This window comes from Lacerta agilis, chromosome 5 (genome assembly GCF_009819535.1).
Source record: "Lacerta agilis isolate rLacAgi1 chromosome 5, rLacAgi1.pri, whole genome shotgun sequence".
In the NCBI taxonomy this organism is placed as follows: domain Eukaryota; kingdom Metazoa; phylum Chordata; class Lepidosauria; order Squamata; family Lacertidae; genus Lacerta; species Lacerta agilis.
Window position 1 is genome coordinate 93,898,691 of NC_046316.1, and position 21,373 is coordinate 93,920,063.

Below are 21,373 nucleotides of genomic sequence, written 5' to 3' on the forward strand. Positions count from 1 at the left end.
TCAAAGGTTGGATGGACATCGGCCAGGGATCCTTTACCTGTGATTCCTACTAGATGACCCTTGGGGACACCTTCCAACTCTACAATTATGTGATTCTGTGATTCTCAAGATTGTGTCAAACTTAAAGGTGCTTAAAGGTGCTAAAGGCCCGACAGAGACTCCATTTCCTCAGGGTCTTGTGAAAGAACAATGTTAAACAACAATTGATGACCTCCTTCTACTGGTCCACAATAGAAAGTGTCCTCTCATATTGTATCACAGTGTGGTACGTTGGCTTGACAGCTACGGACAGAAAGTCTTTACAGAGGGTGGTGAAAACGGCACATGATATCATGGGTTGTCCCCTGAGCCTGCTAGATGACATCGCAAGGGATCGGTGCCTTAGGAGAGCGAGGAAAATTCCCAGGGACGATTCACACCCCAGCCAGCACCTCTTTAATCTTCTACCCTCGGGCAGGAGATATAGAAGTAGAATCAGTCGTACCAACAGGCTAAAAAAACAGTTTCTATCCGTGGGCTCTTAGGCTGCTGAACGGAAAATGACATAGCACAACTGACTTGCGAGGTGGTGTGTTGTGCGACAAGCACACAGAGTGCAATGAGAATGAGTGTTTGGGGTGGGGTGGGGAGGCTCGGTTAATGTCATTGTACACAGGTTGTACATTAACAATAAAGGTATTATTATTATATTATAAAGGTGTGTGTGTGTGTGTGTAGATAGATAGATAGATAGATAGATAGATAGATAGATAGATAGATAGATAGCCAAGCACTGATAGCTGAACTGGAATTATTTCCAGAGGAATGGAGACAGGGTTCTTTCACTTACTGAAACAAATCTATGTATTCTCTCTCTCCTTTTCAGCCACAGTATACAAACCTGGGGCTCCTCAACAGCATGGACCAGCAGATCCAAAATGGCTCCTCGTCCACAAGCCCGTACAACACGGACCACGCTCAGAACAGCGTGACGGCACCCTCCCCCTACGCCCAGCCCAGCTCAACCTTTGACGCCCTCTCGCCCTCGCCGGCCATCCCCTCCAACACAGACTACCCAGGACCTCACAGCTTTGACGTCTCATTTCAACAATCCAGCACTGCCAAGTCGGCCACATGGACGGTAAGAGTCTTCCGGCAGGCAGGTCGGGTCTGGCTTGGGGGGCACTGGAAAGCCGCTGCATGAAATATGGCGGCAGTTGGGAAGTTGCAGTCAAATGTTCTCCCTGTTAGGAAGGAACCGAGTTCCAACGGTAGGGCATGGGTCATTCCTGGTCATGTTTTCCCACCGACTGGATGGAACAACTTCTGAGTTGGAGGAAGTTGGGAATGTGAGCGGTAGAACGAGGGTGGTGAGTCACTAGATTGCAGTAATTCACAGTTGCTCAAGAGGCATGGTAGTTTTCCAAAGTCCATTGGTAGCCAGAGTTAATTTAAATGCCCTGTGCAAAATGCAATTCCATTGGGCACAGTTCAAGGGTTAAAGCTTCATGTTTTCCTAAAGTCAAAGCCAGCCAAAGAGCCCGTTCAAAAGGCAGCATGCTATCTCTCTGCATGGGCAACAGCTTCCAGCTTCTCCAGGATTCAGGCTGTGAACGGTGCAATTTGGTTGAGCCCAAACTACAATCATGCCAGCTGCTGGTTGGTCTGGTTTAGAATGGAGTGTGGTTGAATCCAGACCATGCATCCGATTGTTGAGTCCGCGGTGGAATCCAAGCGGGAAAATGGGGGCTACAATGTACATTTCATGTGGTTGTGTGAACTGATGAAGGGCAAGGATTCCATTGCCCTCGCCTGTGCGTTTGTCATGTCACCAGGTCACTCGTAAACACTTCCCAAGGGTGGTTTAGACACAATTTAGACCATTGGGTAGGGTTCGTTTTGCAACTTCTGATATGCTCCCGTTGGTCTTTGATTGTGATGAGGTTTGTAGGGTCTGGGAGCAGTATCTTGTCTCCTTTGGGTACTAACTCTGCACCTACACTATGGAAAAGAAAGAAAGATCATTCTCTCCCCCTTCTGTCTCCCCTTCCCCCCCTCCCGTCCTCACAATGCCTACGACAACAATGTCTCACACCGAATGTAGCTGACGTGTCAAAAGGACTCTTTGAATTGAAAACAGGAGCGTTTACATGTCCCTCTGCTATTCATGAAAATCTTTCAATAAAATAAATAAATAAAAGAAACACTTCCCAAATGTGAGCCAAAGCTAGCCATGTTCTCGTTGGATCTGGATCCTTTGACCTGCTGAGAACCAGAGATGGTGCGGCTACCTCCTCTTGGTATCCTCGGCTCTGTCTGGGGCTCCTGTGTTGCTGGGGGCCATCTTAGCCCCCCCTGGCTCTTCTTGAGGTTGTCTTGTTGTTATTTAGTCGTTCAGTTGTGTCCTACTCTTCGTGACCCCATGGACCAGAGCACGCCAGGCCCTCCTGTCTTCCACTGCCTCCCGCAGTTTGGTCAGACTCATGTTGGTAGCTTCGAGAACACCGTCCAACCATCTCATCCTCTGTCGTCCCCTTCTCCTTGTGCCCTCCATCTTCCCCAACATCAGGGACTTTTCCAGGGAGTCTTCTCTTCTCATGAGGTGGCCAAAGTACTGGAGCCTCAACTTCAGGATCTGTCCTTCTAATGAGCACTCAGGGCTGATTTCTTTGAGAATGGAGAGGTTGGATCTTCTTGCAGTCCATGGGACTCTCAAAGAGTCTCCTCCAGCACCCCAATCAGAAGGAATTAAGATCTCATCTTTTGCCTTCGCCTCTTGATGTGACTCCAGGGCTCTCTGATGAATACCTGTCACCTCCCTGTCTCCCTGATGACAGTTTAGCAACCAACCCAACTGGAAGGATTTCTTCGGTTACAGTGACCTATTAAAATTGTGATTTGCATGATGCCCCACCCTTGCAAAGAGTAACACAATTTGAAAGTGTTCTTTCAGCTTTCACTGGCTGTTACCAAAGGGCGTTGGCAGGGGGGAATAAGGCGTTCACCTTGCAGGATCTCCTCCTTTTACCCCCTGGTAACTATTCCCTCGAGGACTGTTTGGCCTTGCTGAGAACAGGAGAGGCCCTTGCCTAATAGATCATCTTGTTCTCGGAAAGCACTGTACAGCCATAGGAGAGCCATCTCAGGAAGCCACTCAGCCAAGATGTGCTTAGTTCCCAAGGCTATAATGGCAGGGCCAAGAATTGCTGGCTCTTTCCAAGAGAGAGAGACCGAGAGAGGTTGCAAACTTCAGCTGCAATTGGATTTTACTGTTCTGGTGCACAGTCCCAAAACTTAAAAGGGTGTGGCTGCAGATTTACTACCAAGTGACCTTGTTTAGTTAACTTTTTATACCGCTTCATGTTTGAACAAAATATCTCAGCAGTTTACATATCGCAACAGCAATGATATAAAATGCAATGCAGTGGTACTTGGGTTCTCAAACTTAATCCATTCTAGAAGTCCGTTCCAAAACCAAAGCGTTCCAAAACCAAGGTGTGCTTCCCCATAGAAAGTAATGCAAAATGGATTAATCCATTCCAGACTTTTAAAAACAACCCCTAAAATAGCAATTGAACATGAATTTTACTATCTAACGAGGCCATTGATCCATAAAATGACAGCAATAATCAATGTGCTGTACTATAAAATAATAATAATAATAATAATAATAATAATAATAATAATAATAATAATAATACAAAAATAACAACAATCATCATAATAAAAACAATAATTCTTTTTCTTACCTGCACTGATGATAGTCATTGTTTGGGGGGGGCTTTTATCCATTTCCACAGTCATACAATCAATCAATCAATCAATCAATCAGTCAATCAGTAGCTGAACTGGGTTCCACACAGTCACAAAAACAAATTAACTGAAAAAGCCACAAAAACTCAAAATAAATAGCAAAACCAAACGTGCCAAACTTAATCCATTCCGGAAGTCCGTTTGACTTCCAAAATGTTTGAAAACCATTGGTGCAGGTGCCCCGGAAACAATAGGATGTTTGGCTTCCAAAAATCATTTGAAACCGGAACACTTACTTCTGGGTTTTTGGTTTTTGGGAACTGAGGCATTTGAGAACCAAGGTACCACTGTATAACAACATCACAAAACAACAATATAAAAATGCAAAGCAGATTCTGTACTCAGAACTAAACAATGCTAACAATACTAGTAGCAATTCCACTATTTTAAGTTTCATCGTTAAGCAGCAATATGCATGCATTAGGAAAAACCTTCTGTCAGTGACAGCCATTCGGCCGTGGAACAGGCTCCCTCGGAGGGTGGTTGGAATCTCCTTCCCTGGAGGTTTTTAAGCAGAGGTTGGATGGCCATCTGTGAGAAATGCTTTAGCTGTGATTCCTGCACTGCAGGGAATTGGACTAGATGACTCTTGGGGGTCCCTTCCAACTCTGCAATTCTATGATATTGTGTACATTAAGTTGCACACCACCCTGATAGCTTATAAGATCACAGAAGATCATAGTGACTCAAGTCGCCATCATTTTTCATTCCACCCTGCATTGGGCCCCTGCAGCGCTCTTTCCGTTCTGCTGCAGTTCGATTCCACCCAAAGCTGTGCTATTCGTCTTCCTGTTCGCGGCGGCAAAATGATAAAATCACATAACTTACATCATTGATTTTGTAATTTGCGTTGCCGTTATGTTATTCCACCCTGTTCATGACAATGCAAAGGAAACACAATGCAAAGGGGAGGGAAAGGTAATCAGTTATGCACAATTTGCAGACTGAAAGCAATGGCAAATACTGATTGTATTCCACTGGATTGATTTCCACTGAACACCAGCACTTTTTGCTCCTGTTTCAGTGGTTGCCAGAATGCTCTTGACGTCTCTACTATTGAGTGTGATTTCTGACATGTTGTGGCCAGTTTATCCCAACTCTTTCCAAGGCTGATTCTCACCAATTTATGGTCCGTCATCGAGAGAGAGAGAGAGAGAGAGAGAGAGAGAGAGAGAGAGAGAGAGAAATGGGGCCGAATAGACATCACAACATGACTTAGAAGTTGTGTTTGTGAAAACAAACCTTGTGCTCTGCCTTTCACTCCTCCCTCCTCTCTCTCTCTCTCTCTCTCTCTCTCTCTCTCTCTCTTACATCTGCTTTTGTGGAAAGCACAGTTTGAACCAGCAAAAAATATCCCTTCAAAGCAGGTTCTGAACAAGCTGGCATTCTGGATCTGGAGGACTTTATTATTTGTTTAATTCACAACATTTATACACCTCTGAATTGAAAAATAATAATCCTCAAAGTGGTTTACAAAAACAAATAAATAGGTAAACGAATAACATTAGGTCCAGCCTCTGATGACTCTGGGGTTGTGGTGCTCATCTTGCTTTACTGGCCAAGGGAGCCAGCATTTGTCCGCAGACAGCTTCCGGGTCAAGTGGCCAGCATGACTAAGCCGCTTCTGGCAAACCAGAGCAGCGCACGGAAATGCCATTTACCTTCCCACCAGAGCAGTACCTATTTATCTACTTGCACTTTGACGTGCTTTTGAACTGCTAGGTTGGCAGGAGCAGGGACCGAGCAACGGGAGCTCACCCCGTCGCGGGGATTCGAACCGGCGACCTTCCGATCGGCAAGCCCTAGGCTCTGTGGTTTAACCCACAGTGCCACCCGCGTCCCCTAACAGTATCAGTACTAAGAAGAATTAACAATGATGATTTGAGGCTTTCAAAAAGTTAAAATAACTATAAACTAAAAGCAGGTTAAAACAAGTCGCAGCTCTCTAAATATCTGGGTAGGCTTGACTGGTTTTTTGCAAGCTCATGTGAAGGTGCTTTGCTGTTTCAGACGTAACGGCAAACTGCACTTTCTTCCCGAGTGGATGTAACTGATCGAAACGGAGCAGTTGATGGGGGAGAGGGACGAGGTTCATTCGTGTAAAATGTCCAAGTAGGGTTTCTTTGGCCTGTGAATCAAAGTGGCACGCCTCTCCACAAAGGAAGGGAAAGAAATGTTGGAAAAATTGCAGGAAAACGGGAAAGGACAGAGGTGAGGGCACCTGACGGTTGAAGGCCACTCTTCTCACATGAGGTGAAAATGGTCTGAAAATCCTAATTCCCACCACCCTTCTGAGCAATACCCTTCCCCACTCTCTCACTATATATAAGGGTCTGGTGACTTCTGTTTCAGTGTATCTGAAGAAGTGTGCATGCACACGAAAGCTCATGCCAAGAACAAACTTAGTTGGTCTCTAAGGTGCTACTGGAAGGATTTTTATTTTATTTTATTTTATTTTATTGAAAACCCAGGTGAGAGAGAGGGGGGATTCAGCTGTGCTCTTTGAGTCATGAGCAGATAAAGGTGTGTTTACTGTGATGCTTTTGCGTGAGGTCTCTTGCAATTGGAAGCAAAGCTGTAATCAGCTTTAAATGGTGTGTCGGCATTTTATTGTGGGATCTGAGAACTTGCTGGATTCCCATATATCAGGAGGTGGCAGGAGTGCCCTCCTCCTCCTCCTCCTTTCTGCTTCTTCCTGGTGCTTTTTTCCTCCCCCATGTGGAAGAAAACAAGGCATTTCGAAACAGCTGTTTTTGTTCTTCCCACAAGAGGAGAGACTTCTTCCTTCTCCCACCACCTCCACCCATTCCAACAGGGAAAGCTGCTGCAGCAACTGAGGTTTGGCAATGGCCTCTCGCCGGCAGAACCCATGGCAGGATTTGAATTCAGATGGGTTGGTCCCTTAGATCCAAAGATTTCCTTCCTCAGAGGCAGGAAGGCGATCCTTTGGGATTGAGCCCATCTTTTCCCCCTTCCCTTTCGTGGGATGCCCTTTCCATTTTCCCCATCCACCCTTGGAGTGAGCATTCGTAGGCAAGTGAAAATGTGATATTCTGAGCCTGATTCCCGCAGACTGATTAGAAGTGTAGGCTATCTGGAGATGACTAAACTCATGTTCTTCGCTCTGCCGCTGTTTTTCTTTGTGTTCCCGTTGCCAGGCGAGGTGCGTATTTGCATCTGGTTGGGCTGCTTTTTCTAAAACAACAACAGCCTGTGATTAAAACGCCAGACAATAGGAATTAAGGTTTTTCTGCCACTTTGAATGTTATTTGCAGGAGAGGATCCAGCCTGCTAAGTCTGAGCAAAAGTCTATTAAATATGGGTGTGGGAGAAAGCAGAAGGTGGACTCTTACCAGCCAGATGGGCGGGGTATAAATAATTAATAATAATAATAATAATAATAATAATAATAATAATAATAATAAGCTACCGAGGCTCACAAAAACAGCATACCTGTGCACAGGGTGGATTTGATTTAAATCAAACCGATTTAAATCACGATTTAAATCACCAGTCAGTAAGACTTGATTTAAATCACTACTCACTAAGACTTGATTTAAATCTTTCCCTTCTTTTCTTCTTCTTTTTTTTACGGAAAGACTCATTCTTGCTGGTATAATCTTAATATTTACAACCAGGTGAAGGTTTCGTTTTTGGAATAATAAACTTTCAGAGTAGTTTTTACAGTTATATCAAAAAAATAATGATTTGGTTATACTATTAGAAATACATAGACAGATAATTATGAAATTATTGTGAGGCTTAATAAGTTATCAATTTGGACAACTTTTCTGCTGTACTTTTTTGGAAGGAGAAAAATAATCATTTCCTTAATAGCAATTTAAACAATTCATTTAACGAAAGCAGTAACATTATAGCATATGTATTCACGTTTGTTAACTGATGTGGTATGTTACATACATACATACATACATACATATGTGTGTGTGTGTGTGTGTGTGTGTGTGTGTGTGTGTGTGTATAGATAGATAGATAGATGATAGATAGATAGATATACCGTGTGTGTGTGTGTGTTTGTGTTTGTGTGTGTGTGTGTATACAGTGGTACCTCGCAAGACGAAATTAATTTGTTCCACGAGTCGTTTCGTATTGAGAAAATTTTGCCTTGCGAAGTGCGGTTTCCCATAGGAATGCATTGTGCGGGGAAAAAATCACAAAACGTTTTCGTCTCGCGAAGCACGACCATAGAAAAATTCGTCTTGCGATGATTGTGTTGATTGTGGCGTACAGCTGATGAAAACCCCAACGTTGAGATTGTTAATTTGGTGTTCTCATCAGCTGTACGCCATAATCATCACAATTATAACAAATAAAGGCTTGACATTTCTCGCCTTGCATGTCATGAGTCTATCTCATATATTAGTTTCACCTTCTAAGTTGAATTACTGAAAGAAATGAACCTTTCCACGATATTCTAATTTTTCGAGTTTCACCTGTATACACCAGCTTTCCTTCCAAGGGTCTCAGGGGGTACCTGGTTCTCCTCCTCCCCATTTCATCCTCACAACAGCCCTGTGAGGCAGGCTAGGCGAAGAGTTGCTGACTGGCCCAAAGGTCACCCAGTGAGCTTCATGGCTGATTGGGAATTCGAGCTCTGCTCTCCCAAGTCATAGTTCGACACTCTAACCATCGCTTGGATGTTGAGTAAATGTATTATTTGTTGTTACTGTTTGGAATTTTATTGGGTTGTGGTCTTCCTGAGTGGGCTGTGCAAACCACCGTTCTGAAGAATCCTTTTTATAGGGAAAGGGGCACCGGGGATGAGTCTGTGGAACCGAGGGGTCCCTGAAGGTTTCGGAACCACCAATATAGATCAATAAAGTAATTAACAGCACAGAAGACAGAACCAACACTCACAGACAATGCAATTCTGGGCTGCATCAATAGGAGTATAGCGTCTAGATCAAGGGAAGTAATAGTACCACTGTATTCCGCTCTGGTCAGACGTCACCTGGAATATTGTGTCCAGTTCTGGGCACCACAGTTCAAGAAGGATACTGACAAGCTGGAACGTGTCCAGAGGAGGGCAACCAAAATGGTCCAAGGCCTGGAAACAATGCCTTATAAGGAACGGCTTAGGGAGCTGGGTATGTTTAGCCTGGAGAAGAGAAGGTTAAGGGGTGATATGATAGCCATGTTCAAATATATCAAAGGATGTCATATAGAGGAGGGAGAAAGGTTGTTTTCTGCTGCTCCAGAGAAGCGGACACGGAGCAATGGATTCAAACTACAAGAAAGAAGATTCCACCTAAACATTAGGAAGAACTTCCTGACAGTGAGAGCTGTTCGGCAGTGGAATTTGCTACCAAGGAGTGTGGTGGAGTCTCCTTCTTTGGAGGTCTTTGGAGCCATCTGTCAGGAATGCTTTGGTGGTGTTTCCTGCTTGGCAGGGGGTTGGACTGGATGGCCCTTGGGGTCTCTTCCAACTCTAGGATTCTAGGATTTTAATAAGAAGCCATGCATGCAAGCCAGCACCAAGCCAATCTAGAGAAGCTTCTACTTTTTTAAGACAGGAATAATACATTTTTTAATGTATCGCATGCACCCCAAATGTGTTGCTGCTGGCTTTTGGATGTTGTTGGTTAAGAAGCACAAGTGATGTGGTCAACTGGTAGCCGAAGGCACAGCTAAGTGTAGAGGGCTCTAGTTTTGACATTGTGGATGGAAGAGGATGCCAAAAGGATACCAACGTAGGTGAGGGACATGGTAGAAGGTCATGGAGGTGGATCTGGGCAACATGCGAGGACCTTCTAAGCCATGGGTAGGCAAACTAAGGCCCAGGGGCCGGATCTGGCCCAATCGCCTTCTAAATCCGGTCTGCGGACAGTCCGGGAATCAGCGTGTTTTTACATGAGTAGAAAGTGTGCTTTTATTTAAAATGCATCTCTGGGTTATTTGTGGGGCATAGGAATTAGTTCATTTATTTTTTATTTTTTTCAAAATATAGTCCGGCCCCCCACAAGGCCTGAGGGATGGTGGACTGGCCCCCTGCTGAAAAAGTTTGCTGACCCCTGTAAGCTGTGGGAACTGGGGGTTCACTGCACTAAAAATACCCCGCCATGCTCAAAGCCTCATTGCACCAGCATTGCACCCAAGACTTTTGGTAAATTTAGACATGGATGAATTTTGCAGGCAGCTTTATCCCCTGCTACTCTGGAACATGATGACTACCTGGAAAGACCTGAAATCTGACTTGTCGTCTGGTTGTTGTTGTTTTTTAAATATATATATGAAAAGAAGTTCTTTCTCTCTCCCTCTTTGAGGAAACTCTTAAATTTAGGTCAGGCTAGTCCGGTGAGAACCAGTTCAGGAGGGGACCAGTTATATTTTGTTTCGGTTCTTTAGGTTATGTTAAATTGGGTTGTTCTGAGCAAGAATACATATATATATAGAGAGAGAGAGGAAGAGAGCAAATTTGTCTTCCCTACCCACATCCCCGAGGCCCTGTGGAAGATCCCTGGTCTGGTGGAACAGCTCAAGCTCTGCAGGCAAGGGAGTCCCTGGTTCGAATTTAGGGGGAGCCCCTGGGGAAGAGTGCAAATCAGGAACACCTGAGCCAATCAGCATGTTTGGGCCCCTAAGAGCATAAGAAGAAGAGCCTGCAGGATCAGGCCAATAAATCCAGCATCCTGGTCACACAGGGGCCAACCAGATGTCCACAAGCAGGATCCAGTCCTCTGTTAAATCCATCAGTGTTGGTGGCCATCTCTGCCTCCTGCCTTAGGGAGTTCCACTGTTTACACGCTGCCTGGAGAAGGACTTTCTTTCATCCTCCCTGAGTCCTTACGTTCTGGATTCCCAAGGAGCAGCACCCGCCCCTCCTGTGCCCCCTGGAAGGTGTTCGTCCTCACAGCCCGGGGAGGCAATAGAGCTGGTACTGCTTTTTCCTGAGGCTGCCTGGGCCCTGGGACAAAGCAATCTCCATCTGCTACTCTGTAGCCGCAGCCACACATATTGGGGAAGTGATCGGAGAGTGTCTGGGAAGGAGGAGATCCTGAAAGGGGGGGAAAGGCAGGTGTGTGGGGCTCCAAGCAGGGCTCCTGTGCCAGCTTCATGGCTCGGAAGACCTTCACCTGTTGCCTAACTGCCTTGTTGTGGAGTTTGCAAGGTCACAGGTGCCCACCGGGTGCAAGTCAGCCCACAACCTCACAGGTACAGCGAAGAGCATCCTCCTCACCCCTTCTGAATGTGGGGTGGGCCTCCTCTGGCACCTGCACAGGGCTTGAGGCGGAGTCTGTACCTGTTGGAGGGCGGCCTGCAGAGACCCAACCGGAGAGTCAGGAGCCAGAGGCGGCAGGCGGGGCCGCCGATCCGTAGGATGAACCAGTTTTGACAAGGAAGAGCGTGGAAGGGGGTGTTGGTGGGAAAAGGTCAAAGCGACTCTTTCCGTCAAAGGGGAAGATCAAGCAAAACTTGGCACCCGGCTGTCAAAACTGACTCATTCAGTGCACCGTAACCTCCTGGAAGGATCCGAATTCGGGAGCGGACGCAGTTCAGGAAGCATTAGGTTCAATAGTGCAAGTGTGCGCGTGCACACACACACTCATGTTTTCCTCCCTTAACCCACACACACACACACACACAAAAAAGACCCGCAATCGCTCAAACTCAACCGCAATTATGGCAACCTAAATCCTTTGGCAAGACCTCCTGAGATTGTTGCTGTTTCTCATCTTTTCTGGTGCTCAGGAGTGGCTGGGGAAACCCAGCCAGATGAACAGGGTCTAAATAAATTATTATTATTATTATTATTATTATTATTATTATTATTATTATTATTATTAGTGGACTGACGTATTTGGGGTCAGAGGCATCTGTCTTGCCCCTTCGAGATGCAAAATTACCATTTGCTTGGCAATCCATCCAAAGTGAGGCAGATGATACACAGCCCATCGTGGAAGGTTTCTTATCCCCTGGCAGTTTGTCCCACTCCTTAGGTTGCTCCAAGACTCTCACTATTTTGCAGGAATGAATCAATGATATACCAGCCAAAGTTAGGTTGCACGATTAAAGCAGATGTAGGGCTTATCTGCACATCTGTTTGCCCAGCCGCTTTCCCCTGGAGAAACCCAATCTTTAGTGCGGAATTGGAACAAACAGCAATTGAGCTTTCGGCGGGTTGTCATTTGCTCCGATTTAGCAGTAAAGAGTGGATTTTCCAGAGGAAAGCAGCAAGGCATAGGCAAAACCACTTGGATCTGTGCCTAGAAAGCAAGAGTGGGAAACCGCTTGGACCTGGGTTTTCTAGGCACCGGAGAAGCAGGAGTTTGGTGGCGCTGCATCACAAATCTGAACCCCACCCCATCCAACAACGCCATTTGCAGTGGAGAGGGTGGGATGGCAGCAATGTCTGGTGATGCCACATAACCTGTCAAAACAAAAACCAGCACGAATGCTTTGTAAGCCCTCCCAAAGGGCCCCTAGTTTATTCCTTTGGCAATTTGACCCCGTGTGGAGCGGGCGTGGAAAGGGGAATTTCCCTGCTAGGGATCATTGGGAAAGGAATCGAAAGTACAACTGCCAGTATCATAATGCCATTATAGAAATCTGTGGTGCGGCCACCTTTGGAATATACTGTGTGCCGTTCTGGTCGCCTCACCTCAAAAGGGAGTTGGAAAAAGTTTCCGCAAAGGGCCACCGAAATTATCAAGGGGGTGGAGAGAAAGGGTGCCGAGTTTGGGACTTTTTAGTTTAAAGGAAAGGAGAGGAAGAGGTGACAGGATAGAAGTTTATAAAATCAGGCATGGCATTGAGAATGCGGATAGGGGGAAATTATCCCCCCTCTCTCCTAACAAGACAACTTGTGGACATCCAATGAAGCAGAATCATGGAAGGTTTAGGACAGATGAAAGGAAGTCTTCCTTCTGGGCACCACAGAGTTAAACTATGGAACTCACTCCACCAACTTGGATGGTTTTAAAAGAGGATTTGACAAATTCATGGAGGAGGAGAGGGCTACCAGTGGATGGCTCTGCTCTGAGTCTACAGTCAGAGGCAGCAATGCTTCTGAATGCCAGTTGCTGGGAACCACAGGAGGGGAGAGCTGTCTTGTGTTCGAATCCTGCTACCGGGTTTCCCTTTGGGGCACTTGGTTGTCCCCTGTGAAAACAGGATACCCCACCAAATTGCATAGTTCATTATTTTCCTTTCAAATTCAGGGGGGAGGGAATGTTTTTCTCCCTCTCTTGTAACATTGATGCGTCACCCTGAAATTCTATATTCCCTCCACCCACACCACCCGCCAAACTAATGCCAAAGTTTAGTGCTAGTTTTGCGCTGCCCCCCCAAAAAACCTAAGTAGTTGACACCGCAAATCGGGGTCACGAGTTAATCCCCCAAAAAAACCCCAAGCTTGTCCGATTGCCTCCAAACAGGCACAGGAATTTTTGGGCATGCAATAAAGTTGAACGTTGCAAGATTTGAGACAGGCAAAAGAAAACACTTCAAAGTTTGGCTCCATCTCCTTCTCTTTCTCCCCTGCCATTTCCTCTTAAGTTAAAGCTTGGCTTATCTTGGCAGAAAGGATCTGATGCAGTAAAAGGGGGGGGGGGTTGTCTCTGTGTGTGTTTGTACTTTGTGAAGTCCTGTACAAACATTTGTCAACTAAGAAGAAGAAGAAGAAGAGTTTGGATTTGATATCCCGCTTTATCACTACCCGAAGGAGTCTCAAAGCGGCTAACATTCTCCTTTCCCTTCCTCCCCCACAACAAACCCTCTGTGAGGTGAGTGGGGCTGAGAGACTTCAGACAAGTGTGACTAGCCCAAGGTCACCCAGCAGCTGCATGTGGAGGAGAGGAGATGCGAACCCGGTTCCCCAGATTACGAGTCTGCCGCTCCTAACCACTACACCAAACTGGCTCTCGCAACACTTCGGGAGGCCTGATAGTCACACCCGTAAGCTGTGTTCTCTTCTCCCTTCTGTTTTTGAGATGGTGGGTGCCGTTTCAGAGCTGGGTCCTCTTGCTGAGGAAGGAAGGAAAGACTTCCTTTAGAGCTTGAGGTGTCTGCAACCGGCCCCCCAAATATATCAGCCATAAAATTTACGGCGTAATGAGTTGCCCAAGAGGCTGGGAGATTGTGCTGGCTTTGTGGCTTCTTCCTCTGATGGTGGAGAACCATCACTCCGGACATCCCCACCCCTCATTAGCTTCTTGAAGATGGTGCCCTGGAGCTCTCCAGCTTTGTTTAGATTGCTGGATGTGACCTGGGTAAAGGAACCGTATTTCCTAAGGTCCTCAGTAGGGTTTTATGTGTGTCCAGGAGTGTAAAATTTCAAGACATCTTGACGCAGTGGAGACCCGTTCCTGGGAAGTTTCCAAATCTGCCACCCAAATTGTGTAGCTGTTTCTTCCTTCTCCGGACTAATGACCCGGTTGTGGGTGTGCTGAGCCCAGTTCAATGATTGCCCCCCCCCCATCTACACACACACACACACACATTTTGATTTTCTACAGTATATTTAGTTGATTCTTTCCTGCAAATTTATCAAAGAAAGGGGAGGAAAAGGCAAAAGAGGACATACAAAAAGGGAATACAAACAAACAAACTAAACCATCACCCCATGTTCGCAATAAGCATCAACGTGGTTTGTTTTAATGGATATTTTAATGCTGGATATTTTATTGCCTTGAATCGATTGCTTCATGGTGGTTTTTTTTATTGTGTAAAACCACTTGGAGGTACTTTCTGCAATCAGTGTATAAATTTCTTGAAATAAATCAGTGAAGTGATCTGCATGGACTTTGTGATTCACTCGATACCTGGAAAACCTCTTAGAAGCCATTTTGACATCTAAACAGTATATAAACGATATCAACGCGCAGGCTTTTAACATGAAGGAATTTCACTCTGCCAGGTTTATACAATAAAACAAGCCAGTTTGAAAAGCAGTTGTTGTTGTTGTTAAACCTGATTAGATGAGATCTTTCTGGAGGTGGGCTGGTGGTGGCAGCAGCCTTCTCAGTGCTGGTCCCAGCCCACAGAAATAGTTTCCTGACTCCTCGGAGTCGCCCCGAAAGCAGCAGTCCCAAGGGAATCCAACAGAACAGATGATGCATTGATCCATATTCAGGGATGTCTTAAGCATATGCAACTCCGTAGTGCAAAGATCCGCCCGGCAAACCCCCCCCCCCAGTTGCCCAGTCCCAGGCGCACAGAAAGGCTATCTCGCTTGCCCCCGAACTCATGGCGCAGAGCCGCCCGCAGCAGAAGGCGCTCCAACCGACGGGCGGACTCTTCCCCGGACTCAACTCTCGGGCCCCGGACTCTCGGCCTGGCGCCCCTGAGATGCCCTGCACCCCTAGCGCCTATGGGTAAGACGGCCCTGTCTATATTCCAGGGGAGCAGTCATGCAGCCAAAATCTCACCGCATGTTTGAGGACTAGCAACTTAAACTAGCGGAGGTGCGTATTTGCAATAAAATGGCTGTGTTAGGCAGGCTGCAGTCCGGGACATATTGAGGGCTCCAGGTTGGAGGAGGCTGACCTCAGGAGTCCCGTAGCGGCGTTTTGTAACCGTTCCATGTTCACACGCTGCTTCTCCGGTGAGTCACAGTTTGGGTGCTGTTAATTGCAGGGTGAAATGTACTCAAAACAAGACCGGGAGATGGGGCAGCGATTGCCTCTTTGTCTTCCGTCACCAACCCAGGGGAAACATTGGTGCTTCTGTTGAGGCTGCCAGCTGCGGCGTAAGGTTTCTCGCCCCAGGCTCCGGCGCTGCGACTCTTCTCCTTCGTTGACCATCCTGTGGGAGCTTTCCTCCGGAGGTGATGCAAAGAGCCGGTTGCAACGCGATGCACCAACCTGCTTTGCATCTTGTTTCCGCTTAGGAGGAGGAGGAGGAGGAGGGAGGATAGGGAAAGGGGAATTCAGACATATTTAAAGAATTGTGCCTTTGCTGTGGTACCTCCCAGGTTATAGCAACACACTCCACAGGGGACTCGATAGCTGGTCCAAAAGGCATCAACATACCGTATTGGCCTGAATATAAGCCGTACCAGCAAATTAGCCAGACTTTTAAAATTTGGCGGCTCAGGGGAGGTTTGGGAGTGCTGGGTGGGCTGGGCGCGTTGCCCCACACTCCTGGGCTGCTTCCTGGGGGGGGGCGGGGAGCCACGCCACTTTGAGGGTGGCGTAAGTTCATGAATATAAGCCGCACTTTAACTTTTCATGATCGGAATTTAGGGGGGAAAGTGTGGCTTATATTCGGGTGAATACGATATTGGTGTTGAAGCCCTAGACAGCTCAAGCCCCGAATAGCTGAAAGGCCTTCTCCTTCCCTACAGACACTCTCAGGTGCCAAGATTGGCAAGGCGCCCTCTCCCCTTACGTGAAATTGTCCAGTCTTCTTTTAAAGCCATCTAGGTCGGTGTTCATCACTGCCTCATGTGGCAGGGAGTTCCATAGTTCAACTCTGCATCACATGAAGAAGTCCTTTTCTCTCTCCTGAACCTTCCAGCGTTCAGCTTCACTGAGTTCTAGTGTTCGGGGGGGGGGGAGAGGGAGAAAAGCTTTTCTCGTCCCACTTTCTCCGTGCTATGCAAAATTTTATAAGCTTCTATCGCAGCGGTTCTCAAAGGGTGCGGTGCTCCACCCTGGTGTGGCAGGAGAGGAAGGCAAGTGTTGCAGGAATATTTAAGGACAATCAAATAAACATTTAAACATTTTAGTGTTGTGTGGTATAGGATCTATGTTCTGTTTATCACCTCCATTTGCTTTTTTAAAAACCTTCATGGCAAAAACGAAACGAAAGCCAAGGTGATTTTTTCCCCCATGGTTCACCATAAAGTGCTGAAGTAATCTTCACAGGTGGGTGACAACAGCATAGCAGTGTCACTTCTCGTAGGCTTGGGAACACGGCTATGATATCTTGGGTATTGTTTTGCCTGGAAGTGATGTGAAAGAGGACTCTCTTCCACCTGGCTACTGACTCACCTGTCCCTTTTATGAGCTAATGTCTGTCTACTGCGTCCTACCTTAAATGAGTAAAAAAAGGAAAAAAATGATTGGGAAATCTCTCCCCTTAAACCATGCAGACTGTATGCCTGCATATTCTACACCACAGAGCAGATCTTCTTCCACTCTCTGATGTGTGATATTGACAGGGATTGTCAAATCGGTCAATTTCAGGTTCTCTCTGTTTCTCTTTTACCCCCCCCCCCAGTTTTCCAGATTGCTCACATCAGTTTGCAACATTATCTGCAAACAAATGTCACTCCTTCTAACATATACATTTCTGCTAATATATGCATCTTAGTACTTATCTTTGGGATGCGGGTGGCGCTGTGGTCTAAACCACTGAGCCTAGGGCTTGCGGATCGGAAGGTCGGCGGTTCGAATCCCCGTGAAGGGGCGAGCTCCCGTTGCTCAGTCCCAGCTCCTGCCAACCTAGCAGTTCGAAAGCACGTCAATGTGCAAGTAGATAAATAGGTACCACTGCAGCAGGAAGGTAAACGGCGTTTCCGTGCGCTGCTCTGGTTTCGCCAGAAGCGGCTTAGTCATGCTTGCCACGTGACCCAGAAAAACTGTCTGTGGACAAGCGTCAGCTCCCTTGGCCAGTAAAGTGAGATGAGTGCCGCAACCCCAGAGTCGTTCGCGACTGGACTTAACTGTCAGGGTTACCTTTACTTATCTTTTGGGATGAAGAATTCAATCGCAAAATTCAGGGGAGTGCAAATTTCATGGAAGACCTGTGCTTTGGTTGGTGTGTTGTTTTGAGAAGTGTGGATTAGGTATTTCTGCATTACAGTTACAGGTGGGTAGCCGTGTTGGTCTGCCATAGTCAAAACAAAATAGAAAATTCTTTCCAGTAGCACCTTAGAGACCAACTGAGTTTGTTCTTGGTATGAGCTTTCGTGTGCATGCACACGAAAGCTCATACCAAGAACAAACTCAGTTGGTCTCTAAGGTGCTACTGGAAAGAATTTTCTATTTTGTTCTGCATTACAGTGAGAGACCAGGCAGAATTTCTCCTCCATCCCTGGCCCTTGGAGCCATCACCACTCGAGAAGCTGGCCCACCTGACGCAGATTGTATTTCCTTACGATGGAAAATGGTCACGATTTGAGAGTGGGGTGGCAGCCACCATTAGGAGCACCAGAGAAATCTCTAAGTCAAGGGTAAAGCATAAAAGGAAGGAGAGCAGGAAAATATGTAGACACTTCAGCTGATGAATTGGTGGGGCCAGTTTGAGCGGATAACAGTTTGGAAATTGTGGACCTGGAGGATAGAGCACACTTGTTTTCTCCTGTTCTGGAAGCTAGGACCTGAACCAATGGATTCAAATTGCAAGAAAGGAGATTCCAGCTAAACACCAGAAATAACTTTTTGATAGTAAGAGCTGTTTGACCGTGGACTCGGGAGGTTGTGGACTCTCCTTCTGTTTAAGCAGATGTTGGATGGCCACCTGCCGTGGATGCTTTAGCTGAGATTCCTGCATTGCAGGGGGTTGGACTAGATGGCCCTTGGGGTCCCTCCCAGCTCAAAAATTCTATGATTCTATGACATGCGTGTCTTTACCAGTTGCTGGAAACCACAGGAGGGGAGAGTTGCTCTTGTGCTCAAATTCTGATTGCAGATTTCCCATCTGGGCATCTGGTTGGCCTCTGTGAGAATGGGATGCTGGACTAGATGGGCTCCTGGCCTGATCTGGCCGGTTCTTTTTACCTTCTTATGGCTATACAGTGGTGCCTTGGTTTGCGAACTTATTCTGTTCCAGAAGTCCGTTCTTAAACCAAAGCGTTCTTAAACCCAAAAGTTCTTAAACCAAGGCGTGCTTCCCCCATAGCAGAGGGGGGACTCAATTTACAAATGGGACACACTCAACAGGAAGCGGAACATGTTCTGCTTCCAAGGCAAAGTTCACAAACCAAAACACCCACTTCCGGGTTTGCAGCGTTCTTAATCCAAGTTGTTCATAAACTAAGCTGCTCTTAAACCAAGGTACCACTGGTAATGCTTTTGTGGGTTTCATTCATTAATGAGATTTATAGCACATTTTTGTAACAGGGAAAGAAGAGTCAAAACTATTACAGGTGGCCTTCCTTTGAATAACAGACCCCAACACTTGGTTCTTATCCATGGGAGCCAGAGCTAACCACCAGCGTAGGTGATTTTAAAAGAGGCTTAGACAAATTCATGGAGGACATGTCTACTAGTCATGAAGGCTTTGCCTTGTGCTCAGATCCTGCTTGCAGATTTCCAATTGGGGCATTTGGTTGGCCACTGCGAGAACAGGATGCTGGGCTAGATGGGCCATTGGCCTGATCCAGCAGACTCTTCTTATTTGGTGATGATAACAAGCACAGCTTATCTCCCCTGTGCCCTCCCCTTCCTTCAAGAAGTTCAGGTTGGTGCATGGAGTTTCTCCCCACTCAACTCATGCCAATTCATCTTCTCCCCAACAACCCTGCGAGGCAGGCTAGGCTGAAGGAGAGAGTGGCAAGCCCAAGGCCAGGAACTTGAGCTCCTTGGCACACTCTCTGCACTCTCTCTCGCCCTCCCCATGAGTAAGAATTGCTCTTGCCGCCCCGCCTTGAGTAAGCAGGTGCATTTTCTTTTCCCCTCTTGCTCACGCACTTTTTGGGTTCATCAAGAGTTAAAGAAGAAGAAGAAGAAGAAGAAGAAGAAGAAGAAGAAGAAGAAGAAGAAGAAGAAGAAGAAGCAGTGATTTATTTTTATTTTTTCCTAATCCTGTGAGTTTGGGCTGCGGGCGATGTAGGTGAAACGGTGTGTTTTGGAGATGAATGTTCTTGCAGAAGACAAGACAGAGCTTGCCGGGGGAACATCTGCAACCAATCCGTTCTGTATGGGACGTGTTTGTGTCCTGCGGCTTGCTCAAACTTGTTGTGCGGTGCGGCAGCGGCAGTGGAAGGAGGAAAAAAAAGAAAAGAAAGAAAGAAAGAAAGAAGCACAGACGAGAAAGAGGGTTGGCTGGAGAGCAGAGACTTTTTACCTTCCAAAATTCCAGGGAAGGGATCCTGTGCTTTCACCTCTTTTGCAAAAGTGCTTGGAATATGGGGCATAGGAGCGAAAGGATCCCCAATGTTCTGCGTGGCTGGTTGTTTTGTGTACGCGCAAGGACCCACACAGGTGGGTTTGCCATAAAAATAAGTGGGGGTAAAAAATGAGGGCAGTGGGATTGTGCCAACGGATGAGTGGGCAAGAGGAAGGGACCCCCTTTTTCGGGCGGGCCTGGTGGCCCATAGCACTACCCATATTCTCTCAGCAATTGTGAGAAACTGAAAGCCTGGGTACCCAGAGTGGCTTCATCTCATGGCAAGGGTTGTTGTTGTTCCTTGGATACAGTGGCTGAGGCTTGGCACACGCTGTTCTCTCGTATGTGGAGCAGCCCTGCCCAAGGTAGCTGCTGGCGCTGTAGCTGGGGAGTGGTCAGAAGTTATCCCGGTGCTGCTCTGAACCTCTCGAGCGTCTCCTGTGTGGTTTTCAGCATCACACTGTTCCCACATCCCTTGAACCAGCGCACCATGCCTGCTGGCCCTTGGGTGGCTCTCATGTCCCTCCTTCCCCGTCCCTCAAAATTAAGAATGATGCAGCAAGGGTGTCCAAAATGGTGCCCACTATATGCTTTGGGTTGCAACATTCAGCATCCCTGAGCGTTGTCCCCGCCGAGTGGGGCTGGTGGGAAGGGGCGTCCTCCAGGTGTTTGGAACCCCATGTTGGCTGCCCCGCCAAGCCCAAAGGCTCCCTTTTTAAACAGTTCAGCCGTCATGTCATGATAACAACCGTTTTGACTGTTTTCTCATTATGAACTCCCCGTTTTATTTATCTGGCAAGTTGTGTAATGCGTGGAACGTTGGGTAATTTTGGCTCTTTTGCCTCCTAATTCGATCTGCGCATGTGTTAGCCGCTGGAGAGATTCTCCCAGAACACAACCGACAGTGTCCGGCTAGGTTTGAGCAAGGTCTGGGGTCAACGTTTCCATTACGTTTCCCCCAAAGAGCAAGGAATGTCCAATTACTACACAGCTTACCCTAGTGGTGGCCATTGGTTATGGTGCCTTTGAAAGGAAATCAGAAAATGGAAGAGGAAGGGAAGGAGAAGGGGAGGGCATTTCCTTTGCTTTAAGAGTTGATGGCTCCTTAGAACTTCCATGTTCAGGAGCAGTCTATCTCTGAAGGCCAGACGCAGGGGTCTTCCCAGAGACTTGTGATTGGCCCCGTTGTTGTACAGCAGGCTTCACTTGGGACTTACCCTATAGAGCTACTCCTGTGTTCTCCTGCCTTTCAGAACTCAGGACCATTTTACTGATATGGATGGCGACTAGCCAGGATGGTTCAGCTCTGCCTCCACAACTGGGAAACCACAGGAGGGGAGAGTGTTGCTCTTGTGTTCGAATCCTGCATGCGGGTTTCCCATTCTTAGGTTCTTACGATGCTGTGGACTGCGGAGAACAGAGACATTTGCATGGGTAGACACAGGAGTTTTAAGTCAAGCCCAGGGGGCCTTGGGGCAGGTTTAGCAGAGCCACCTACCTAGCAGAGCCACAATAATCTCGCTCTCTGCAGGACAGCTTGACATTCTCAGCTTCTGCACCAGTTCCC

The 21,373-nt window shown here is 46.9% G+C and overlaps 1 protein-coding gene across 6 annotated transcripts in view; it reads left to right on the top strand.

Annotated features, from left to right (window-relative positions):
- TP63 (tumor protein p63) overlaps positions 1-21,373 on the top strand; it is a 129,269-nt gene that overhangs the window by 56,527 nt on the left and 51,369 nt on the right. For all 6 annotated transcript variants that reach the window (XM_033150924.1, XM_033150925.1, XM_033150921.1 and 3 more), the window contains one exon: positions 866-1,120. In XM_033150924.1, the coding sequence (XP_033006815.1) occupies positions 866-1,120 (255 nt within the window). The remainder of the gene's footprint in view (positions 1-865; positions 1,121-21,373) is intronic.